Source organism: Tachyglossus aculeatus, chromosome 16 (assembly GCF_015852505.1).
Source record: "Tachyglossus aculeatus isolate mTacAcu1 chromosome 16, mTacAcu1.pri, whole genome shotgun sequence".
Classification (NCBI taxonomy): Eukaryota; Metazoa; Chordata; class Mammalia; order Monotremata; family Tachyglossidae; genus Tachyglossus; species Tachyglossus aculeatus.
This window is the reverse complement of record NC_052081.1, coordinates 11,245,900-11,272,997: the sequence shown is the minus strand read 5'-3', so window position 1 is coordinate 11,272,997 and position 27,098 is coordinate 11,245,900. Positions and strand designations below refer to the sequence as shown.

General features: G+C 39.2%; 1 protein-coding gene across 1 annotated transcript in view; it reads left to right on the top strand.

Moving 5' to 3' along the window:
• The first annotated feature begins 2,082 nt into the window (after positions 1–2,082).
• Positions 2,083–27,098, top strand: part of ACBD6 (acyl-CoA binding domain containing 6) — a 115,433-nt gene continuing 90,417 nt past the window's right edge. Inside the window, exons 1-3 of the mRNA XM_038758597.1 lie at positions 2,083–2,292; positions 9,528–9,592; positions 10,598–10,694. Coding sequence (XP_038614525.1) covers positions 2,083–2,292; positions 9,528–9,592; positions 10,598–10,694 — 372 coding nt within the window. The remainder of the gene's footprint in view (positions 2,293–9,527; positions 9,593–10,597; positions 10,695–27,098) is intronic.

Sequence of the window (27,098 nt, the reverse complement as noted above, 5' to 3'; positions counted from 1 at the left end):
TCTCTAGATGTTGCCAACTTGTACTTCCCAAGCGCTCAGTCCAGTGCTCTGCACACAGTAAGCGCTCAATAAATATATGTATATATATGTATGTACATATTTATTACTCTATTTATTTACTTTACCTGTACATATCTATTCTATTCATTTTATTTTGTTAGTATGTTTGGCTTTGTTCTCCGTCTCCCCCTTTTATCATCATCTTCATCATCAATCGTCTTTATTGAGCACTTACTGTGTGCAGAGCACTGGACTAAGCGCTTGGGAAGTCCAAGTTGGCGACATATAGAGACAGTCCCTACCCAACAGTGGGCTCACAGTCTAAAAGGGGGAGACAGAGAACAAAACCAAACATACTAACAAAATAAAATAAGTAGAATAGATATGTACAAGTATCTATTGTGAGCCCGCTGTTGGGTAGGGACCGTCTCTAGATGTTCCCAACTTGGACTTCCCAAGCGCTTAGTCCAGTGCTCTGCACACAGTAAGCGCTTAATAAATATCTGTATATATGTTTGTACATATTTATTACTCTATTTATTTATTTTACCTGTACCTATCTATTCTATTTATTTTATTTTGTTAGTATGTTTGGCTTTGTTCTCCGTCTCCCCCTTCTAGACTGTGAGCCCACTGTTGGGTAGGGACCGTCTCTAGATGTTGCCAACTTGGACTTCCCAAGCGCTTAGTCCAGTGCTCTGCACACAGTAAGCGCTTAATAAATATCTGTATATATGTTTGTACATATTTATTACTCTATTTATTTATTTTACCTGTACCTATCTATTCTATTTATTTTATTTTGTTAGTATGTTTGGCTTTGTTCTCCGTCTCCCCCTTCTAGACTGTGAGCCCACTGTTGGGTAGGGACCGTCTCTAGATGTTGCCAACTTGGACTTCCCAAGCGCTTAGTACAGTGCTCTGCACACAGTAAGCGCTCAATAAATATCTGTATATATGTTTGTACATATTTATTACTCTATTTATTTATTTTACCTGTACCTATCTATTCTATTTATTTTATTTTGTTAGTATGTTTGGCTTTGTTCTCCGTCTCCCCCTTCTAGACTGTGAGCCCACTGTTGGGTAGGGACCGTCTCTAGATGTTGCCAACTTGGACTTCCCAAGCGCTTAGTCCAGTGCTCTGCACACAGTAAGCGCTTAATAAATATCTGTATATATGTTTGTACATATTTATTACTCTATTTATTTATTTTACCTGTACCTATCTATTCTATTTATTTTATTTTGTTAGTATGTTTGGCTTTGGTCTCCGTCTCCCCCTTCTAGACTGTGAGCCCACTGTTGGGTAGGGACTGTCTCTAGATGTTGCCAACTTGGACTTCCCAAGCGCTTAGTCCAGTGCTCTGCACACAGTAAGCCCTTAATATATGTATATATGTTTGTACATATTTATTACTCTGTCTATTTATTTATTTATTTTACCTGTACCTAACTATTCTATTTATTTTATTTTGTTAGTATGTTTGGTTTTTGTTCTCTGTCTCCCCCTTTTAGACTGTGAGCCCACTGTTGGGTAGGGACTGTCTCTATGTGTTGTCAACTTGTACTTCCCAAGCGCTTAGTCCAGTGCTCTGCACACAGTAAGCGCTCAATAAACATATGTATATATGTTTGTACATATTTATTATTCTATTTATTTTATTTGTGCATATCTATTCTATTTATTTTATTTTGTTAGTACGTTTGGTTTTGTTCTCCGTCTCCCCCTTCTAGACTGTGAGCCCGCTGTTGGGTAGGGACCGTCTCTAGATGTTCCCAACTTGTACTTCCCAAGCGCTTAGTCCAGTGCTCTGCACACAGTAAGCGCTCAATAAAGACGATTGATTGATTGAGTGATTGAATGACGGGGGGCGGACGGAACCTTTCTCCCGAGTCAGGCGTTTCCGACGGCGCCAGTCCGCGGCGGACCGCCCCCCCACCGCCCCCCTCCGGCAGCGGGGCCCGGGGCGCATGCGCGCGGGCTGGGCGCGCGCCCCCCCCCCGCAGTCGCGCGCGCGCGCGTGCGCGGTCTCGGCGCCCCCCCCCCCCGCAGTCGCGCGCGCGCGCACGCGCACAGCCATGGCCACCCCCTTGGCGGGCGCGGCGGGCGGCGACCTCCCGTCCGGCGACGAGGGGGCGTCCAAACAGTCGGGCGACCTCCCCTCCGGCGACGAGGAGGCGTCCAAACAGTTGGGCGACCTCTTCGAGCAGGCGGCGGCGCACCTGCAGGGCCTGGTGCAGGGGGCCAGTAGGGAGCAGCTCCTCTACCTGTACGCCAGGTACAAGCAGGTAATAATAATAATAATCATGATGATGATGATGGCATTTATTAAACGCTTACTAGGTGCAAAGCATTCATTCCTTCAGTCGTATTTATTGAGCGCTTACTGCGTGCGGAGCCCAAAGTCACACAGCTGGCAATTGACAGAGCTGGGATTTGAACCCATGACCTCTGACTACAAAGCCCATGCTCTTTTCACTGAGCCATGCTGCTTCTCCTATTAATAATAATAATAATAATAATAATAATGGCATTTATTAAGCGCTTGCTATGTGCAAAGCATTCATTCCTTCAGTCGTATTTATTGAGCGCTTACTGCGTGCGGAGCCCAAAGTCACACAGCTGGCAATTGACAGAGCCGGGATTTGAACCCATGACCTCTGACTACAAAGCCCGTGCTCTTTTCACTGAGCCACGCTGCTTCTATTAATAATAATAATGATGATGATGGCATTTATTAAGCGCTTATTATGTGCAAAGCATTTATTCATTCAATCGCATTTATTGAGCGCTTACTGCGTGCAGAGCCCAAAGTCACACAGCTGGCAATTGACAGAGCCGGGATTTGAACCCATGACCTCTGACTACAAAGCCCGTGCTCTTTTCACTGAGCCACGCTGCTTCTATTAATAATAATAATGATGATGATGGCATTAAGCGCTTACTATGTGCAAAGCATTCATTCATTCAGTCGTATTTATTGAGCGCTTACTGCGTGCGGAGCCCCAAGTCACACAGCTGGCAGTTGACAGAGCCGGGATTTGAACCCATGACCTCCGACTACAAAGCCCGTGCTCTTTTCACTGAGCCACGCTGCTTCTCCTATTAATAATAATAATAATAATGTCATTTATTAAGCGCTTATTATGTGCAAAGCATTTATTCAATCGTATTTATTGAGCGCTCACTGTGTGCAGGGCCCAAAGTCACACAGCTGGCAATTGACAGAGCTGGGATTTGAACCCTTGACCTCTGACTACAAAGCCCGTGCTCTTTTCACTGAGCCATGCTGCTTCTCCTATTAATAATAATGATAATAATAATGATGGCATTTATTAAGTGCTTACTATGTGCAAAGCATTCATTCAGTCAATCATATTTATTGAGCGCTTACTGCATGCAGAGCCCAAAGTCACACAGCTGGCAATTGACAGAGCTGGGATTTGAACCCATGACCTCTGACTACAAAGCCCGTGCTCTTTTCACTGAGCCACGCTGCTTCTATTAATAATAATAATAATAATAACGGTGGAATTTATTAAGCGCTTACTATGTACAAAGCATTCATTCATTCAATCATATTTATTGAGCGCTTACTGCGTGCGGAGCTCAGTCACACAGCTGGCAATTGGCAGAGTCGGGATTTGAACCCATGACCTCTGACTACAAAGCCCATGCTCTTTTCACTGAGCCACGCTGCGTCTCCTATTAATAATAATAATAATGGCATTTATTAAGCGCTTACTGTGTGCAAAGCATTCAATCATATTTATTGAGCACTTACTGTGTGCAGAGCCCAAAGTCACACAGCTGGCAATTGACAGAGCTGGGATTTGAACCCATGACCTCTGACTACAAAGCCCGTGCTCTTTTCACTGAGCCACGCTGCCTGTCCTATTAATAATAATAATAATAATAATGGCATTTTATTAAGCGCTTACTATGTGCAAAGCATTCATTCAGTCGTATTTATTGAGCGCTTACTGCGTGCAGAGCCCAAAGTCACACAGCTGGCAATTGACAGAGCCGGGATTTGAACCCATGACCTCTGACTACAAAGCCCATGCTCTTTTCACTGAGCCACGCTGCTTCTCCTATTAATAATAATAATAATAATAATGATGATGGCATTTATTAAGCGCTTACTATGTGCAAAGCATTCATTCATTCAGTTGTATTTATTGAGCGCTTACTGTGTGCAGAGCACTGGACTGAGCGCTTGGGAAGTACAGGTTGGCAACGTATAGAGGCAGTCCCTACCCAACAGTGGGCTCACAGTCTAAAAGGGGGAGACAGAGAACAAAACCAAACATACAAAATAAAATAAATAGAATAGATATGTACAAGTAAAATAAATAAATAAATAGAGTAATAAATATGTACACGCAAGTATACAGGCTGGGTTCTAATCCCAGCTCTGCCGCTTTTCTGCTGTGTGACCTCGGGCAAGTCACTTCACCTCTCTGAGTCGTAGTTTCCTCATGAATCAGTCATATTTATTGAGCACTTACTGTGTGTGCAGAGCACTGTACTTAGCACTTAGGAGAGTACGGTAGAACTGAGTTGGTAGGCATGTTCCCTGACCACAGCGAGTTTACAGTCGAGAGGATCTGTAAAATGGGGATTAAGACAGGAAGAGGCGGGGGCTGGAACCCGATTACCCTGTATCTACCCCAGTGCTTAGTTCAGTGCATGTTAAATAGTAAACTCTTTACAAGTACCAGAATAATAGTTAAAAAAAAGATATTAGGAAATAAGGATCTTAGCTTCCAGTATCCGCACTTTCTTGAATGGCCTTGGGCACATTGCTAAATCAATCAATCAATGAATCGTATTTATTGAGCGCTTACTATGTGCAGAGCACTGTACTAAGCGCTTGGGAAGTACAAATTGGCATCACATAGAGACAGTCCCTACCCAACAGTGGGCTCACAGTCTAAAAGGGGGAGACAGAGAACAGAACCAAACATACCAACAAAATAAAATAAGTAGGATAGAAATGTACAAGTAAAATAAATAAATAAATAAATAAATAGAGTAATAAATATGCTAAACCTGCCTGAACCTCAGTGCCTCTAAGCATAAAGTAGGGTAGCAGTACATTTCGTGTCCATCACTTAATCTCACAGTTATTGCCACCCAATGTGGCAGTTAAAGATTTTTGAGGTTCTTAAAGGGATAATAGTGCCGTAACAATAACCAAGACAAAGTGCTGCCTTTATCACAGTGTGTCAATCCCAGTAAAGTCCTTTTTCCAATCTGGAACTCAGGTATTTGAATCTGTGCAACTGACAAACGTTTTAGCAGAGTATATGATGCATGTACACCTTAGGGAAGGAAATATTTTTAATGTACCCCATCAAGCTATTAAAATTATATTGTCCAACTACATAGTTGTTAACGACCTTTCTTCACCTCTGAGCACAGCAGCTGCCTACTCTACTGTCCCTTTCCATATTTCCATACTCCTTCCATCATCTGATAGAAACCTGCTGAGAGCTACACAAATGGGTGGCCATCAAGGCAGGACAGTAAAGAAGGGATGAAACAAAGGGAGATTGTATATATTAACTATAAAACTAATTGTCAGTTACCCAAACAGTCCTCAGTTTGACAGTACCAGTTACAGCAAGTGGCACTTAGAGCGTTATTAAATTTACACCATATTTCTGCTGTTCAGCACATTGGATTTGACTTTATAATAATACCCTCCTTTATGGTACTAACTTACAGGGGGAGATGCCCGGGAGCAAAGGGGAAATTTTAAACAATTTTAAAAGCTGGGATCGAGTGTGGGGGAGGGAGAAAAGTTTGAAAAAGACAGGCGTATTGAAATGGGAGAAGCCCTACAGGAGGGAGGAGGGTAACTTGGTCACCAGGAAAGTTTCACAAATATATTTTCCTTCTGGTGAAGTCTAAGTTGGCTATCTCACTATGCAACTTGACTCAGTGTAAGTACATTAATGGGGCTGTATTGTTCTTGTTGAATTGAGCACACAAATAATAAAAATGATTGTGGTAATTGTTAAGCATTTACTATGTGCCAAGCACTGTACTAAATGCTGGGGTAGATACAATTGTGGGTAATCTTGATGAAAAATAGGATTTCTGGCCAGTGCTCCATTCCTAACATTGTTCCGGTGATAAACTTGGTCCCAACTTACATTTTGAGTTAGGATGCAGTTGTCAGGAACCAATTATGTCATAAATCTGAAGGCTTGGAATATTTTTACATCCCTAGTGGGCATGCATGCCCACTGCTAGAGGTGATGGGGGCAATTGAACCTAGCCCCTAAGGTTGCTGGTGTCTGGTGCTCTCCCTCTTGCCCTTTTCTCTTGATTTTGTCCTGGCTTCCTCTCTCCCCAGGCTATTAAAGCCCTGGCAAGCAGTTGAGCAGTAAGTACTAGCATAAACATTTGGGGAAAGACAAACTTTCTGAGCTAGGCAGTGTGACAGCAACAGGTAAGGGACAGTGTGGTTTCACCAGCGACTTCCCGCACTCTCCCCTCTGTACTTGATTCCGAGCTTACCCTCCACATCCAAACGATAGATTGGTAGCCGTGATTGAGGCCACAATACCTTCATATGCAAACCAGTTTACAGTGTTTGTTTCTCTGTAATTTCTACCTTTGTTTCCAAATTTTATTTCTGTTCAATGGTGGTGCATTTTCCAAATAAACGCCTCCTTACATTACACTTGGACAAATATTATATAAAGGGAAGCATGTTTTTGAGTCTAAAAATATAGTGTAATTTGAAAGTATTTGCCTTACAGATGCACGCTTGGATTTATATTTTCACATCTGTCTTTTGGGTGTGAAGCAACTGTAATTTGTTTACTTGATTTGGCTGTTTTGGGCCATTTGTATTAATGTTATTTAAACGGTAGCAGGACATAGAATAATAATAATAATAATAATAATGGCATTTATCAAGCGCTTACTATGTGCAAAGCACTGTTCTAAGTGCTGGGGATGTTACAAGGTGACGAGGTTGTCCCACGGGGGGGTTCACAGTCTTAATCCCCATTTTACAGATGAGGTAACTGAGGCCCAGAGAAATGAAGTGACTTGCCCAAAGTCACACAGCTGACAGTTGGCGGAGCCGGGATTTGAACCCATGACCTCTGACTCCAAAGCCCAGGCTCTTTCCACTGAGCCACGCTGCTTCTCCGAATGGCTTCTCCGAAAGAATGGCTTTGATGGTTCTGGTTTATTGGAAAAAGTCCTTAACCTTGGGTATTTCCATTTTGAATATTATCACCATTTTGTACAGAAGCATTTGCAACTTGACAGTGACTTGTATGACAGCGCACTGGTAGTTTGAAGAATTCAGGCCAGTGTGTGTGGGGGCTCATAGTCAATTTGTAATATACTATGAAATTGGCAGATTTTCCACTTGAAGAAATTAGTCTTGTAAACAAGTTTAGAAGATACAATACTTGTGGTATTTTTCTACTTGTCATTTCCCTGCCCCTTAGATCCATATCTAATCTAACTGAACTATCTTGGGTTAGAAGTTTGGTACAATAGGTGTAATAATAATCATGGTATTTGTTGAGCACCAAACTAAGCACTGGGTGATCAGGTCCCACATGGAGCTCACAGTTTAAGTAGGACAGAGAACAGGCATTGAATCCCTCTTTTGCCGATGAGGTAACTGAGGCACAGAGAAGTTAAGTGACTTGCCCAAGATCACACAGCAGGAAAGCGGAAGAGCTCAGATTAAAACACAGGGCATGACGCCCAGGCTCTTTAGGTCATGCTGCTTCCCAGATGTAATTGCCAGTATATATGAATAAGTGGTATTTATTGAGCACTTACTATGTGCAGAGGATTGTACTAAGCACTCGGGAGAGTACAGTACAACAAAGTCAGCATATACTAAATGATGTGGATTGACAAAGCGCTTAGTACAGTGCTGTGCACACAGTAAGCGCTCAATAAATACGATTGATTGACAAAGGGCTAGGGCACACTTAACTGGCGGAGTGATATGGATCCCAGTGCATCTAATAGACAAATTCATTTCTGAGGTAGGATTTAGCTGCAGTCAGAATAAGTTCTTTATAAACAGAAAAACTTAAGTATGATTTATGATTTTGTGACTAATAAGTCACTTTTGATAATAATAATAATAATGGTATCTAAGTGCTTACTATGTGCAAAGCACTGTTCTAAGCACTGGGGGGGATACAGGGTGATCAGGTTGTCCCACGTGGGGCTCACAGTCTTAATCCCCATTTTACAGATGAGGGAACTGAGGCACAGAGAAGTTAAATGACTTGCCCAAAGTCACACAGCTGACACTTGCCGGAGCTGGGATTTGAACCCATGACCTCTGACTCCAAAGCCCATGCTCTTTCCACTGAGCTACACTCAATCAAACAGTTTAAATGGCTACACTTGTGGAAGTCAAATAGTGTGAAATAGACTCATGCAGGTTGATAAATTCCACTCAGTTGGAAGGCGTCAATTTGGAAACATACTTCGAAGCCGTCCAGAATTCCTCCAGAACATTTTTAGATTTCAGAATTCTTCCAAGGGTGGGTTTTTTTTTTCTGAGACAGTTCTACTTTAATGAAACTTATTTGAACAATTGCTTTCAAGAGAATCACATGTATTTAAAAAGGCAATACCGCTTGAGGTGGCTTTGGGTGTGGGAGGGTACTTTAGCTGGGAAGCAAAATTTGTGTTATGGTCATTTTTGAGTGATGCAGAATAGCTTTTTAACTAATTGAAATTCAGAAATGCCTAAGTGCATTTGCGGTAACATTAAGCATTTTTTATTTTTCCTCCTGAATAGTGTGAATAGACTGTTCATCAAAATGTTATTTAATCTTAGGGAAAATAGCTACCTTGCTGTAATAAATATGACTAGTGTAACATGAGGGTTTTAAACCTGCATCTTCAGGGAGACGCTCACTTAGAATACTTTTCTGTTTCATTTTGGTGAAGTTTATTAATAGATCTTTTAAGGATGAAAAAGACTAATAAGTGAGGACTTTTGTGGAATAGAAGAATATTTAATTTTTCAAGAGAAATCCCCACCCTCAGCTCCATAGCACTTACATATCTATACATTTTATATTAAAAATTGTACATTTATATTACTGTCTCACCCCATCTAAACTGCAGGCTCATTGTGGATAGGGTATGTGTCTATTAACTTCATTGTCCCAAGTGCTTAGGACAGTGTTGTGCACACAGTAAGCACTCAGTAAATACCATTGATGATGAAATCTTAAAAATGGGTTGTATCGCTCTCTTTTTTTTTAGCATTTATTAAGCACTTACTATGTGCAAAGCACTGTTCTAAGTGCTTTCTCTTTGCCCTTTATGAACTTCATGGTCATCTTAAGTATTCTGTTTTGGAGAGGAATGCAAGGCTGATGATCAAGGTTTCCTATACCAGAAACCATGGAAAGAAATGCAGCAAATTTTTTTTAAAAAAGGAACTTTTAACCTTCACCTGTATGTACCGCATTTATTCACTTTCTAAGTTTCACTTTTTTCTCTTTAGGTCAAAGTTGGAAATTGCAATGTTCCCAAACCAGGCTTCTTTGATTTCGAGGGGAAACAGAAATGGTAAGGCAAATCTTTGGATTTCTAGTCATCTGTTAGAAATCTTGTAAGCTGTTGGGAATTAGTAAGAAGATTAGTGTGTTCTTTAGTTAATCTCTCTCCCTCCATCCCTCCCTCCGTTCAATTGTGATGATGACAACCAAGCAGTAGGTAGAGAGATTAAAAGAATCCGCTCTTACCTAAGACATTCTTAAACTATGCTGTTTACTCTGGTAACCTACTGGACTGGATATACTTCAGTGTACGTTAAACGAATGGAGGACTTTTTTTTATCCCTAGCTCAACTGAGATGCAGCAGTGTCAACTTGAATAAATAAAGGTCCCTGGAATTCTATATCTTGCATCAAGATAAAATATACAACCTGTTCTCCTGTAACATGAGGGTCACTTTCTTGCAGAACCTGAGTGAAGGAAAACTCACTTTATAGGCTCACTCTTGTCCAAAGCCGCATGCATTCGCACAGCCCTTTCTTCCCACACTGGGTTGTGCTGTAGCCAAACAGATGCACTTAGTCAGAAGAACTTTCCCTAATCCTGCCATTGTGTTCTGTCCAAAATGGGCAATAAATATTTGTGTCCCGGCAGACCTAAGTGTTTATGTAAACCTAATGTAAAGGAGATGTGGATGTTTTATTGGGAAAAGGGAATAAACATAAGAAGTTGCATGGCCTAGTGGATGGAGCATGAGCCTGCCAGTCAGAAGGTCATGGATTCTAATCCCGGCTCTGCCACTTGTCTGCTGTGTGACCTTGGGCAAGTCACTTTACTTCTCTGTGCCTAAGTTACCTCATCTGTAAAGTGAGGATTAAGATTGTGAGCCCCATGTGGGGCAGGGACTGTGTCCAACCCAATTTGCTTGTATTTAACCCTGGGCTTAGTACAGTATCTTGCACATAATAAGCACTTAACAAATGCCATAATTCTTCTTCTTATTATTATTATTAATAAACAGGCTTATTGTATTGCTACTCAAAAGATCGTATGTTGGCTTTTTCTTCTGAACTCCAGGGAAGCGTGGAAAGCTCTGGGAGAAGCAAGCCCCAAGCAAGCCATGCAAGAGTATGTTGCTGCAGTGAGAAAACTGGACCCAAACTGGAACCCTCAGGTAAGAGTCCTAGATGTAAATGTCACTTACAAATTATCCATCAAGTTTGTAGCATTAATATATAAACATCCCTTGCAGGAAGCGTTAAGAAGTATGACATTTTTAACACTTCATTATCACTGTACTGAATCAAGACGTCATGATATTGTATGATTCACTTGGCAGAAACACTATCACTCAGTATTAATGCAACTCATTTCCATCAAAGAACCAGACCACACTCACAATCTGAGATTGTGCAAATCTCAGATTTGCACAATCTGAGAGAGTTTAAATAAGGACAATTTATGTCTACATAGGGAACAAGAGAAAAGGTCCCTCTTTGATAATCAGACTACGCGTCAGAAGCATTTCTCTATCCCTACCAATAGAGGAGTCTGTGTTGGGCACCCTTCAAAATTATTTAGATAGCTGAGGCTTCTGCCCTGTACAAATCCACAATCAAAACTGTGGACTCTATAATTCTCACTTCTATGCTTTTTAAAGTGTACTTAAAGTGTATATGATTGAGAAGCAGCATGGTCTAGAGGAAAGAACACAGGTTTGGGAGTCATTGTTCCTGGGCTTTAATCACGGCTCCACGAATTGCCTGCCGTGTGATCTTGGGCAAATCAGTTAACTTCTTTGTTCCTTCATCTATAAAATGGGGATTAAATCCTACTCCCTCCTACTTAGGCTATGAGCTCCATGTATGTTTGGGGCTGTGTCCAATCTGATTATCATCTACCTACCCCAGTGCCTAATACAGTGTATGGCACATAGTGTTTAACAAATGAACTTACTGTTATTGTAATATGACTATAGAAATCTCCTTTATCAAAATTCACCGGTCTTGTGAATCTATTATACAGTATCCCATCCTTTAAGCGGATGGTTAGAAAATAATTAAGAAAGATGTAGCTAAATTAAAATATAATGACCTTCAAGGAGAGAGTATAAGTTTGCAGCAAAGCATTTTAACACCCTTGAAGATACTTAGTTTTAAAACTGAATTTTTTCCCATTCATCTCAGTGATATGTCTTCTTTGGAAACTTGATGTTGGTCATTCTTTGAGCATGTTAACCACCTACTGGTGTACTGCCCCAGTACTTCTAGTAGAAGGTTCATGACTTTCTTTTAGTTTTTTCCCTTGTTTTGGGTAACAGATAAAGAAAAATAAGATTGTTTTCTGAACACTGCAAGTAACTAGACATTTTCACTTGCTTCCATTCCCTTTATAATCTTTAGTCATCTCCATCTCCTTTTCAATACACCACTCAGCTTGTGAGTTCTGAGTTCAGATGGCAATAGAGCAAAATTATTAAGAAGGCTAAGGCTGTAGGATTAATCCCATTTATCTTTACCCATCCCTGAAGGTCTCAATACATTGTGTTCACTTGGGACTGCATATTAGCATTCTTAGCTGAGATTTCACTGCACACGTTAGTCGATATTTAATAACCCCAATAAACTTCTGTTTAATAGGCAAACAGATGGGGCTGTTTTTTTAGAGAGAAGGAGAAATTTCTCTAGCATGGCTCAGTGGAAAGAGCCCGGGCTTGGGAGTCAGAGGACGTGGATTCCAATCCCGGCTCTGCCACTTGTCTTCTGCATGACCTTGGGCAAACTATTTAACTTCTCTGTGCCTCAGTTACCTCATATGAAACATGGGGATTAAGACTGTGAGCCTCACGTGGGACAACCTCATTACCTTGTATCTACCCCAGTGCTTAGAGCAGTGCTTGGCACATAGTAAGCGCTCAACAAATACCTTGATTACTCTAAACTGAGTATTTTCTTTTATATGTTTTTTGGATTGCTATCATTTAAGTTAATAATCCTGATTTAAACAAAGAGACTGTATCAATCAATCAATCGTATTTATTGAGCATTTACTGTGTGCAGAGCACTGTACTAAGCGCTTGGGAAGTACAAGTTGGCAATATCTAGAGACAGTCCCTACCCAACAGTGGGCTCACAGTCTAGAAGGGGGAGACAGAGAACAAAACCAAACATACTAACAAAATAAAATAAATAGAATAGATATGTACTAGTAAAAATATATCCTGTATAGGATATCTTATAGACTGTGAGCCCACTGTTGGGTAGGGACTGTCTCTATATGTTGCCAACTTGTACTTCCCAAGCGCTTAGTACAGTGCTCTGCACACAGTAAGCGCTCAATAAATACGATTGATTGATTGATTGATATCTTTGGTCTTGCACTCTGTAAAAGTGAACAGGTTGCAAGAACCTTTCTGGTATTGTTAATGTCTCTTCTATAGTTTTTCTTTTTCAGTTTCTTTCCTTTCCGTCATCCCACTTTTACATTTCTTTTGCAACCACAAGGGGGAGCTCAGTGCATTAAAATTAAAATACTACACTTTATTTTGTTCTTGGGAAACTGAAGGTTTTTAAATGTAGGGGTGGAACAAGCACTCTGGTGCCCCTAAGTAAAACTGCATTTTGTGTCTCTGGGTGGCAGTGGGAAGAAAAGAAGGAGGGGGGTTGATAAAAGGGTGGAAGCGCCTGCTACCTCAGTAGTTTGGTACCTCAAAACCCTGGATTGAGAACATAAAATCTTTGTTCCTGTGGTCTGACACCATCCTGGACTTAATCTAGGAGATCCAGTGGAACTGCTGGGTGCTCTGTTCTATATGCCCCTCCCTCCATCCAGCCCAGGTCTGCTCTCTTAGCACCAGAAGTTATGCTTGTCATAGTAAGTATTGGTATTTATTGAGCACTTACTCTGTGCAAACCACTGTATTAAGTGCTTGAGAGAGTACATTAGACTAGGCGCACAATCTCTGCTTTCAAGGAGCTCTCAGTCTAGCAGACAGTGGTATTAATACTTTGAGGGCCCACTTAGTGCAATGCACTGTACAAAGGCACTTGGAAAGTATGAAATGAAAAAGGGACATTTCCCTACTTGAAAGAAATTTGCTTTATAATTGGGGAACTAGACAAACAAATATTTACAAGTAGAGAAATCAAGATAAATAGCTATGATTAATAACTATATATAGTACTATTAATTATTATGGTATTTGTTACACACTTACTAAGTGCCAGGCACTGTACTAAGCACTGGGGTAGATACTAGGTAAAAGGATCAAACACAGTTCCTGTCTCACAAGGGGCTCACAGTCTTCATCCCCATTTTACAGATTAGGAAACGGAGGCACAGAGAAGTGAAGTGATTTGCCCAGGGTCACCAAGCAAACAAGTGGCAGAGCCAGGATTAGAACCCAGGTCCTCCTGAATCCCAGGCGCCCATGCTCTATCCACTGGGCCACGCTGCTTCTCTGAGTGAATATATAGCGTTCACTCAGAGCAGGTTTTGGGTTCTGTGTTGCCTTCTTTCCGCTTCCTCTCCAATGCAAAAAGATTTCACAAAGGACATTTGGTCCCAGGATGATCCGGGGCTAATCCTCTGCAGTGGTTTCCACCATGAAAATGAATCTAGTTTTCTTTTTTCTTAAATGTTAAAAATTCAGGAAATTAAAGCCAACAGCTTTATATACTGAATGTATTTGTTCTTTGAAGTATTCAATTGCTATGGGAATGAGTATTTTAAAACTATTCAATTAGGTGGGTTGGGCTTAATTTCTTTTGTTCATGTCTCTTATTTTCTCAATAATGTTGAAACATTAATTACCCATTGGGTACATAACATTGAATTAAGGGCTTTGCACCAAGCTACGACCTTTTTCCTTTACATTTTAAACTGTGAGAATCAACAAAAGTCAAAATTAGAAGTTGTCAGGAACCTTAGACGAATTGATGTTTGTGATTTTTACTTTAATCAGGGTGACAACTTTTCTGGTATCTGATGGCTGCAAGGGACCTGAGAGGCCAATCTAATTCATCTCCTTGCTTCCAGCCTGGACTGCTCCTAAATTGCCTTAGAGATAATTGGTGTTTTTTTGTTTTGTTTTGCTTTAGTTAAAAAAAACCAAAAACATCAAACCAAAAAGAAAAAAACCTCTGTTGATGATTTGTTTCTGTGGCTTCCATCTATTTTATTTAGGGGAATTCTAACTTTCCATGTTTCTTCTGTAATTTAAACTCATCACCTCTTATCCTGTATTCCAAAATATTTTTGTTCCACATCACCCTCTTTCCTTTAGGCTAATTCCCCTTCCTCTAGCCTTGTCTTAAAGGGCCACTTTCCCAAATTCGTGTTCACTTTCATTGGTCCCCTCAGGGCTACATATTAGCAACCTGAAGGTCGCCTGTGACCCTCTGGAAAGTTCTGTACAGCCCCCCTAAGCCAGCTGGCCCCAGCAGGGGAGTAGGAGGTTAGGGATGCCGGTGAAGGCATCCACTCACCCCGACCTCTGTTACCACTCTGACCTCTTTCTCCAGCTCAGGGTTAAAGACCCCACTTGCTTCCATTTCTGGGAGCTCTTCTGTGTCATTTCTCTAGACGACAAGCTCATTGTGGACAGGGAACGTGTCTACAACCTCTGTACCCTCACAAGTTCATCGAACAGTGCTGTGCACCAGTAAATGTTCAATAAATACCATTGCTTGATTGTTGGATTGATTGGTTTCCGTGGGTCACCCTACATGCCAGAAACCATAGAGAGCATCCTTTGGCAGTCGCAGCAACAATGACCCTTGAGTTCAAAACTGGATCAAGCTTTGAGGATGGGTTCCACTGAGTGGCTTGTCTCCCGCCTCTCTTGCCAGCTGGAGTGAGTGTAAATGTGTGTGTATGCGCTTGTTTTCTCCCCTTCACATCTTGGACCGCAATCCCTGCTCCAGTGGAAGCCCCATCAAATAACCCTTTATTGGCAAGAAATTAATGCAGATTTTTCTATTCAATTTAATATTTTAATATTCCATTTAATAATAGCATAGCACATTGCTAATTCATCAAGTTCTTCCGTATCACATGTTCTCACGGTTATTAAGGAGCTGTAAGCCCAGTTTTGAACAAGTTCCTCTTGGTAAGTGGATTAATTGAATTTTTATCTGGATTGATTTCAGTTTTGTTTCTATCGTTTTCCTACAGGCACATGAAAGTTAGCAAAATATTTAATTTTAAAATTGTGCAGGACGAGCAGAATGAGGGGTAGGATATTTAAATTACACTGAAAATTTACTAGCTAGTGGCATCGTATATTGTAGAATCCATAGGATCTTGAAAACAACGATGTTTCTAGAGTATAAGAATTTTGGTTAGGAAACAAGGAGATTTGAAAGGCCAAAATTCCTTTGCTTGAACGGATGGGTAGGTTAGAAAAATCAGGTCACATTTCATTTCAATCGACTGCAGGGGCAGTGTGCCCTAATACGGGCAGAGCAGCTTCTGTCACTACTGTTACTGTATTTCGCTGTAGATGCGGTCAAACTCTATCATGCTTAGGTAATATTTTACAGTCGTATATTGAGCCTTGTTTAGTTGAATTTATAGAAAGGAGCAAAATAAGTCTGTCGGGTAGGTTACATTTTAAATTATTTTAAAAGGGTATTTTTAAAAAGATATTTAAAAAGCTCATATACCCTGAGTTAGAAATGCATTTATTAAAACTAAGCAAGGTGGATATTTCAGATGTGAGGGCCTGAGAATTTTGATTTTTTAAAAACTGATATGAATTATCCTTCAGGGTTTCAAGCCAACATATTGCATTTTAGGTTTAGCTTGTGAGATTTAGAAGGTGAGGTTGCTTTTGTTTGTATTATCTAATTTATCAATCAGTGGTATTTATTGAACGTATACTCTGTGCAGAGCACTGTACTAAGAACTTTGGAGAGAACAGTGCAATAAAGTTGGTAGACATAATCACAACCCATGAGGAGTTCTTAGTGGTGAGCTTGCAAATAATAGAGCAGCAGCTAGAGAAAAGCCACACTTCTTCCTCCCAGTTTAGTTTCAATTGGGTCAAACAAGGCAGTGAAATAAGAGGTATATTTTTTAACAACTCACCAAAGTATGAATAATATTTGTAAGATGTATTCAAAACTGAGCAGGTCTGTATCCTTGCATGTACACTGAAGTGAGGTGTTTTTTTATATAAGTATAGGAGTTATTCTGTGACTGTAGATTAAACTATGTCCTGTATTAGAACCATGTATCAACAACAGAAGTAAGTTTAGCACCTCAAATGTATTTGTGGAAAAAAAAGGGAGTTCATTCCTTAGGCATTATAAGAGAATAGAATCAAGAACAATATTTAAAGATAATTTATTCACCTGAAGAATACATTTTATGGTTTCAAAATATAGTTGGTAACTAGAATGTAGCTAAGAACTGTGACATGTAATGCTCTAGTTTTTGTGATATTACCCTACAGTTGTTTTGTTAAGTTAGGTTGCAGTTAAGAAGAGTAGAATGTTTTGGGCAGGTTCATTATGAATAGGCAAATAGGTTTTCACTTGATATATTCATTATGATTTCATATTTATTCCATACATTTGTTTTGGGTATTCTTTATTTCACTCCTTCAGAAATGCTAACCAGTGGAAAAAAACGAGTCCCCATTTGTGATCTGTCTTTTAATATCATGTTTAGGTAAAAATCTTCCAATGAGAACTTTCTGTATTTAAAAATAATGAATTGGATCATAGAGTTTAAATCAATGAAACCATGAAAATGCAGCATTTTGACATTGCTACAATTATTTAACCTAGGGTAAGGGTCTTTTTGTGATTCCCATGTAATGTCTAAACTCTGTATCAGGATACCATGGATGACAAATTTTTCACCTCCTTTTCTAGACTATTATGGGTTTTGAGTTTTTCACATAGCTCTTTGAATTAAATAAGATTCTGTAAACATCAACTTGAAAATCAAATTTAGTTCAGTACCAAATAGTGTTATATTTTATTGATGTGTAAGTGGAATTTACTTCAGTAATAAATTAATTTTCCATTAACATCTCATGACCTGACTAGTCCTTTCAACATGAAGATACCAATAGAATCACAGTGGTTTTTATTAAAACCGATCATAAATGCTGCAATTTAACTCCTCATTTACAGCAGCGAACTGAGGTATCATGTGAAATGCCTCCAAACTAGTTAACTCGTATTTTAGTTTTAGTGTACATCCATAAATTATCGGGTCTGTCATGTCTAATTTCAACTATTTGAATCTAGAATGGCGTGTGAGTATATCATTTCCCAATTTCAGCCATCTGTGGATATCAGGTTTGGTGGGTGGGAGAGAACAGTTACAGCAGTGTAATGTGAATTCCATAGATGATGAGGATGATATTGTTGTTACAGCACTGTGCACCCATCAAATACCAAATGGTGCATATTTTGAGAGGTTGGCTTATGTTTGACAGCCTCCTTTATGATCCTTCTGGTACTACAGTTAATATTCTGTTCTGCTTTAGTAGTAATAATAACGGCATGTATTAAGCATTTACTAGGAATTAAGCACTGGTGTAGATACAAGATAAGATCTATTTATTTATTCTCTATTTATTTATTTATTTTACTTGTACATATCTATTCTATGTATTTTATTTTGTTAGTATGTTTGGTTTTGTTCTCTATCTCCCACCTTTTAGACTGTGAACCCACTGTTGGGCAGGGACTATCTCTATATGTTGCCAATTTGTACTTCCCAAGTGCTTAGTACAGTGCTCTGCACACAGTAAGCGCTCAATAAATACGATTGATGATGATGATGAAGATAATCAAATGAAACAGTGCTTGCAGTCGAAGTGGCAGAACAGGGACTTGAACCCAGGTCTTCTTACTCCCGGACCCATGTTCTTTCTACTAAGCCATTAGGACCAACTTTGAAGCTTCATTATAGCATTTTAACTTCGATTTGCTGTTATAAAGCAAGATATCCTCCGGATCTCTTTTCAGTTGGTCTCATAGCTCTTCATCCTACATTTGACAATCCAGAACCATTTCTTTCTGCATTTCTCAATGGATGGAATTGACTATTAGGAGACCCACTTAGTTAATTAGAAACTGTAGCAGGACAGAGAAATGATGTTTTCTATTTGTTCTTGAGGTTTGTGATCACCGAAAATGTTTTGAGGCATTCATTCTGCTAGATTTAAAAGGAAGCGGAATTCCTGATAAAGGAAAATAGTTTTGTTCAATTTTAAAATTCTACTCATGCTAATTCTTGTTTTGTGTAAAAAGAAAACTATGAATTTTAAGTGGGTACAGACACATTCTGCCAGTATTAGTGTCTTTAGTAGTCATTTTACTTGAAGTGCTTAATTACCAAGATTATCCCAATTCACTCGTTACTCTCTGGTAGTAATTTTGGGCGGCACTTTGAGACATACAGGCTACTAGAGGTACTATTTCTTATTGGGAATAAACAAGTTTATTAAACTAAACTATTTACCCATTTGAAGTCACCTGTTAAAGTAGTTCTTTCCATTATACCTTTGTATCTTTCAAGCAGAAAAACAGTCTTATTTGTCTTGCTTTAGATGTGGTTTATGATTAAAATTAATCAATCAGCGGTATTTATTGGGTGATTATTTTGTGCAGAGCACTGTACTAAGTGCTTCTGGTATTCACTTGATAGACACAGTCTCTGCCTTCAGGGAGCTTACCGTCTAGCAGGGGAGCCAGACATTAAAATAAATTGCAGGTAAAGGAAGCAACCTGGTATAAGGATATGTGCATAAATACCGGCTGGGTGGGGTGAATACCCAAGTGCCTAGGAACGTGGATGAGGCCCTAAAGAAGGAAAACAAGGTAGGGGTTAGAGTAAGCATAATCAAGGAAGGTTTCCTGGAGGAGATGTGATTTTAGTAGGGCATTCAGTGGGTGGTAGAGAACACAGATTTCATAAGATTGGCTTGTAGAGGTAATGATGAGCCTTTTTAATTGGTCCTTTGAGATTCAATTAAACTAATTTATAATGTTTTGAATGCCTAAAGATACATGGCACTGAACTAGACGCTATGAGCACACTGACATATTCTAGCCCATGATACTAAATAATGTCATCTTGGATTTACATAGGATTTTCCTTTAAAAACAACCTTAGGTGCCCAGATACTTTTGATCTGTTCTAAAATATAAATAAGGAAATATTTTTAATAAGGAAATATAAATAAACTTACAGAATCAAACTGGTGGATTTATACCAGTTTCTACCAGTCCTCCTGATTAATATGAAATTATAAGCCCTTTTACATGAATTGTTTTAAGACTGATTAACAAATATTACTCATGATGTCTTTGGAAGCATAAGATTTAAATATGTAATAAGTTGATTTGTTTCTTTTAAGGTGAAAATGCAACCAACGTTGAAAGAAGTGTAATTTTCTCAGTCATGTGTTTTGCATGTCAGCCTCAAGTTGTAGAAAGGTATCTAATCTTTCTATCCCTGATGAAACGTCTGTAGAATTTATGATCCAGAGAGAATCAAAGTATTACAACAGACCATATGCACGTGCATTTTGGGGTTTTGTGTTTAGTTGCTTGATTTTAATTTATTGGAGGAAGAATGGTTATCAATTTGTGCTGGTCATCTTCAATAATTTGCAGTTTTAATTGTTTATAGCTTTAGTTTTAAGTCCTTATGTGCTTTTAAAAACAAGTTCCATTCATATTTTTATGTATTTATATATTAAGCAGATTATCTATTAGATTTATTTTACTGAGCAACAAGATAAATATTTAATTTGTTGGATTTGTTGAAGGAAAGAACAAAAGAAGCATTGAAGTATCAGAATGGACTGTCTGCCTCTGCTTCATTGTAATATGTAACCAATTTCTTCAATTATTTATATGTAGAATTTGGCAGTTGTCTGTCATGATTATGTAATTTGAGATGGAACTATCTAAAGAATGTTTCCGTTTTGTGTTGGTCAGACATTGTTTCTTGCAGAATAATATTTAAATAGTCCTCAGTAGGCAGTCTTATTCTAGATAGTTTGCTCTTTTTATTCCTTTCCAGGCAAATCCTAGGCTGTCTTTCCCCACTACTTCATAATTTACAACAAAGCATAAAATGAAAACACCAATGTAGAAATATATGATTTGGGCTCTTTGGTAATAATCTCAATATCAGTGCAGGGCAACAAACATTAAATCCCTTCAGAATAGACCTGGACATTATTCAGGATCCATTTTATTTAGGAATTCCAATTTCCTGATTATTTGAGAAGCAGCGTGGCACAGTGGCAAGAGCTCGGGCTTTGTAGTCAGAGGTCGTGGGTTCAAATCCCGGCTCCACCAACTGTCAGCTGTGTGACTTTGGGCAAGTCACTTCACTTCTCTGGGCCTCAGTTACCGCATCTGTAAAATGGGGATTAAGACTGTGAGCCCCCCCATGGGACAACCTGATCACCTTGTAACCTCCCCAGTGCTTAGTACAGTGCTTTGCACATAGTAAGCGCTTTATAAATGCCATCGTATTATTATTCCTTCCCCCTTTTTTTGCATTCAGTTGAGGTTTTTCTGTTATCTTTGATTTTGTGTCTCTGTAGAAATTTATGATCTTGTGCTTTATTTATGACAGTCTTCATTCAAGCAATTGATTGAAGTACAATAAAGTCAAATTTAGCAGGCATTTCACAGAAGCTTGAATTTGAAATATGAAAGAGTGGTAAACCTGAAGGTTCAAGGCACCAGATAAAATTTGTTCTTCCCCTGGCCCTCCCTTGTTTTTTTTTTTCCGAATCCCTGATCTTTTTGTTGTTTTCCATGTCTGACTTCCTAAAATTTGATCTTATTAATCACCTATCTCGGAAGAAATGAGGAAGGTTGGTTTCTCCCAAAGAAGAGGAAAGAAATTGATTTATTTAGATTCCTATTGATTTTATTGCTCAAGTTTTTTTCTTCCTTTGTATAGCACAGTGTATTTCTGTAATATGAGTATGACATATGAAAATGTACAGTTTAACTCTGTAGCAACCTAGACGAGATTGAGGTACAGTGAATGGGTTGGCAGTAGAGGAGCGAAGTGTGTGTCTGGGTGGAGAAGAATGAGATGTGAGGTAGGAGGGAGCAAGGTGATTGAGTGCTTTAAAACTGATGGTAAAGAGATTCTGTTTGATGGGCAACCACTGTAGGTTCCCGAGGAGTGGGGAAACATGGACTGAGTGTTTTTGTAGAAAAATAATTGGGGCAGCAGAGTAAACTATTGACTGGAGGGGCAAGAGACAGGAGGCAGAGAGGTAAGCAAGGAGGCTGATACAGTAATCAAGGAGAATAGGATAAATTCTTGGATTAATGTGGGAGCAGTTTGGGTAGAGAGGAAAGGATGGATTTTAGTGATATCATGGAGGTAATCAGTGAGTGAGCTTGAAACTACGTACGGTTATTCGAATGTGAAAAAGTTAACTCTGAAGATCCAATAATAGGCAACATTCATGTGAAGATACGCAGTGGAAAACGAGTTTTTGAAGAGTTGGTGTTGAAAACAGTCTAGCATATTTTTATATAGTTTGGATGGCCCTAATAATAATAATAATGATGATGATGTTCTTCCCCCATCCCAACCCCATGGCATTTATATGCATTTCTGTAATTTATATTAATGTCTGTTTCCCCCGCTCTAGACTGTAAGTCCATTGTGGGCAGGGAATGTGTCTCTTTATTGTTGTATTGTACTCTCCCAAGTGCTTAATACAGTATGCTCTGCACACAGTAAGTGCTCAATAAATACGATTGATTGAATGAATGAATGAATAAATACCCAGATGGAGGTTAAACACTGTTTCTTTCCCTTGAGGGACACAAAACTCTCTGCTACAGTTGTACAGACTTTCAGCCTCTGCTTTTGTGGAATGGAAAAGTTTAATGGTTATAACTGATTATAAGTATGGTGGGGAAAAAAGGACAGTAAAGTTGTATAGTGCAAATTCTATTGAACGTGTGGAATTTTCCATGGGCTGTAAATAGAAATGGTTTAAGATAGGTAGAACTATATCTGACTGCATGGAGCACAAACTATAAACTCTTAAAGAGGCATATGTAGGTTCGATTGCTGATCAGGTCTTTATGTTTTTGTTATTTAAAAAAAATGGCAGTGTATTTTGATATGTTTGCCCATTGATTATGTTTTCAAAGCATGGCTGTTATATCTAAATTATGTGTTCATCATTGCTTTTGTCAATTTACATTATGCATTCAGGATATTGATGTTGAGTATGAGAACTGAATACCATATTGCTTAATTTTGTAACTCCCTTCTGTGAAAGAGCTATTAAATGGAGCAATTTAATATAGATGTTCAGCACTTTATGGATAATTCAGCATTTGGATGAATTCAGCAAATGCGCTCCTGTTTTAGTTCAGTATCTCTAGACTGTAAACACATTTTGGGTAGGGAACATATCTGCTAATTCTGTTGTATTGTACTCTCCCAAGCTCTTATTACAATGCTCTGCACATAGTAAGCGCTCAATAAGTACCATTGATTGATTGATTGTTGTTGGGTAATATCAGGAAGGCTTTTGTATAAGGGGGTTTTTGAGATTGGTTGTGATGCTTTTTTTCCTAGAAAATAATTGCATCTATATCAATACATCTTATTTGCATAAATTAGATGTGCAGTAAATGTGGCTACAGAGATTTGCACATTTTAAAGGAATTCTTGGGTTTTTTGCTGACTGTTGCTCTCACTAAATGTAAATAAAGAGCAATTCAGCTAATTCCCTGCAAAGCATTGTCTTTCCTTTCATTTAATAAAACAAAATCATAGTACAAAAATATTCAAAAAGGAAAGGTATTTCACAGGGTCACTAGTTCTCTTACTCTTAAGAATCATACCTTGTTATTTGATTGCTAAGGCAATCAATCAGTGCCATTTATTGTGTGCTTTACTTTGTTCAGAGGGCTGCACTAAGCACTTAAGGGACAGAGTAGGAAAACTCAGTCCCTGGCCTCTAGGATTTTCCAATCTAATGAGGAAAACAGAAATTAAATTAAATTAAAATATAGATAGGGGAAGCAGCCGAGTATTAAGGATATGTCCGTAAGTGCTGTGGGAGTGGGGTGAGTATCAAAGTCAGTACAAACTGTGTGCAAAGTACTGTAAGTGAAGGGTAAAAGCATAATGGAGGAAAAATTAGGCATGGTCCCTGACCCTCCCAAGGGTTTCCAATCGGAAAATAAAAGGGGAGAAAGGAAAAATTGAAGTAACAAAATAACACGATAAAATAAAAACAGGAAGAGGTAGTGTAAGTTCATTCATTCAGTTGTATTTAATGAGCGATTACTGTGTGCAGAGCACTGTACTGAGTGCTTGGGGGAGTACAATGCAACAATAAATAGATTCCCTGCCACTATACTAAACTCACTAAGTGAGCTTATAGTCTGGAGGGAGCCGTTATGGATAGAGAGCTGTTTTTAGGCTTTTCATCAGTTCAGCAGGTCAGTGCAGAGTCCAGGGATCACAACAGGTACAGCCCACCAACATTCAACAGCCCTACAGAGAGCAGCAGTTTCTACTAGTTCCCGCTTCCATTGGGAGAAGGAAGAGAGGGTGATCTGCAGGCTTCTTCTTAATCTGCCCTTTTCTGTCACCTAGCCCCCTATTGTCAGTCAATTCAGGAGCTGATTATGCAATTTAGGGATCGTTTTTGGCATCTCTCATACTGCCGTCCTTTTGGACTTTTTTTTCCACTGCATAATAATACCACCTCTTCTTGCAGCCTTGATTCAACTCTAAAATAAGTAATTTAATGATGATAATAGTGGTATTTAAGTGCTTACTAGGTGCCAAGCACTGTATTAAGTGCTAGAATGGATACAAGATGATCAGGTCCCACATAAGGCTCATCGTCTAATAAGGAGGGAAAGCAGGTATTGAATCCCCAGTTTGCAGTTGAGGGAACTAAGGTACAGAGAAGTTAAGTGACCTGCCCAAGATCAAACAGCAGGTGAGTGGCAGGTCCTCTGACTCCCAGGCTCCCTTTTTCCATAAAACCAAACTGCTTCTCGTGTAGTACTTGTTAGCCCTGAAACAGGTATGGAGAGGGAAAAGATAGGCACAGTAATGACAAATATGTAGGTTCAGTTGTGCCCCCAGCCTTCCTCTCCCATTAACCTCACATAGTAGTTGATTTCTTTATGGAATAACAGAGGATAAAATGAAGAAACTGCCTTTGTAACTGCTTATAAAGAAAGGTTTTGGGATTCTCTTAATTTAATAAAATCTGGCATGAGATTTAGACACTGAGCTGGGCAAAGTGCACTGGAGTGAAAATTATATTTCAGTGATTCATTTGGAAGAAGGGAGAAGGTGGATATAGGTCTTTAGCAGAATGAATAAAAACCTTTAAAAGAATCAATATTTTGGGTTGATTCAGAAAATTCTCAGGGGAAAATTTTGAGCGCTGTGAATTAAAAATAATTAAGGTATTTGTTAAGTGCTTTCTATGTGCCAAGCCCTGGGGTAGGTACAGGTTAATCAGGTGGGACACAGTCTCTGTCCCACATTGGGCTTGCAGTCTAAGGAGAGGGAGTAGGATTTAATCCCCATTTTACCAATGGGGTAACCGAGGCACAGAGAACTTAAGTGACTTGCCCAAGGTCACACAGCAGACATGTGGCAGAGCTGGAATTACAACTAAGGCCCGTGCTCTTTCCACTAGGCCATGTTGCTGTCTGCAGAGAAATAATCCAACTAAAATAATACAGTTTAAATATATACTCAAGTCCAACTCTTTGCAGAAGTACAGAATTTTAATATTATGCTATTGATTCTCACAATGCAGTTGCTTGTAAAATCGCATTCCGCAAAATTAACAATATTGTTTAAATTATATATAGTTTTCATTACCTTAGGCATCCATATATGCTCGATTTTTGAGATTTTGGAAGACGTACACAGAGTAGGGTTTTTTGGTCACAATTCTTAATCTTAGTAATAATGCTATTTTGCGCTTACTGTGTGCAGAGCACTGTGTTAAGTATTGGCAAAGAGTACACAAGTGGTGCTCTCGGGCTCACAATCTAAAAAAATGTTATTGTACTATTAGCCAAATTTTCATTTAGAATTCAAAGTTGAATTAAGTCTCTCCATAGGCTGCATTATATGGTGTTTCCCAGCGTGTATGTATGTTGGCAGCTTTTTATAATTTTCTTTATCAGGTGTGGTAGATTTAGATGAATTTTATGGTTATTTTAGAAGGTTGGGCTGTGTGAGAATTCAACTATCACTGTAATCAGACACCACATTATATAGTGGAGGCTCCAGGCAAAGTTTCTAGAATGCTGAGTCTTCCAGTCGAATAGATTTTTCAGAGATTCTTTGAAAATATTCCAGTTGCTGATTCATGCTTACCCACTGCAAAGAGCAGCTTCTTTGAGCCAAGAATTATTGAAAAAGGATTATTTAAAAAGGATGGGTTTGGTAGATATTAATAAAGTTGGTGGACTGCCCTAGGACTGAGCGGAAGGGCGATGGGGAAAGCAAGCCTCCCTCAGGCAAGGGTTTTGAAACTCTGTCCTCTCCTTCTCCTCTTCCCCATTTTGAGTCCCCACCACATCACTGTCATCCACTGGCAGTCGTGTCTGCAGCGAGCGAAGTCAAGCCAGCTCATAGTTGGAGAGGACTACATGAGGGTGTTTTAAATGACAGAAAATAATGGGAATTTTCTATTCCTTACCCACTTCGTTTTTAAAAATTTGTTAGAAATAATTGGTACGCAGGAGCACTGTGAAACACAGATGGTTCTCAAGACTCCTAGAACTTTGTGTTGGAAAACCCTGAATAATTTAGTGTATGTCCCTTAAGCATCTCACATTCTGATGGGGGTTTTGTAAGAAAAAATGTCTGTTCCCTTTATTCTGAAAGTATCTAACGGTTCACTGTGTGAAGTTAACTTTTCCATCTTGTAAAGTAGAATGTTCAGAGGGCAAATAACTGTATAACTGCATATCGTTTGTTCTGTTTTATGCTTCATGAGCCAGCCTGTCCAAGAAAGCTCTGCGTTTTGCTTCTGTCTGTAATCCCCTTACATACCCATCTCTTTCCGGGGTTTGGACCACTTGCATTCAGGTTAAAGCTGATTTACCATTGACTTTTCTGGAAATAGCCTTAGATAGTAAAGGAGAGGATGGAAGCCATTATGGCATACACAATTAACGGGTTTCTAATCTCCAGCCTTGCATGTAATTGCTGCTGTCAAATACAATTAGTGTCTGCTTAAATTCTCTTCCCAAGGGGCAGCCAGGCCATGACACAGAGACAGAAAGGAAGAACAATGTTTCTAAAACTTTTTTGAAGGTTTGAAGTATACCATCTTCCCACTGCTTGATATTACACACAATAAAATCTTTTTAGTTTTCAGAACCTAGCACAGCCCCATGGACTTCTAATGCCTTTTACTGTTGTTCATTCATTCAATCGTATTTATTGAGTTCTTACTGTGTGCAGTGTTGTACTAAGCACTTGAGGAGCCTAAATCTCAGAATTGTTAAGATTGTAAGTGATAAGTGTATTTTCTGTTCACATTTTTTCTGGCCAACTT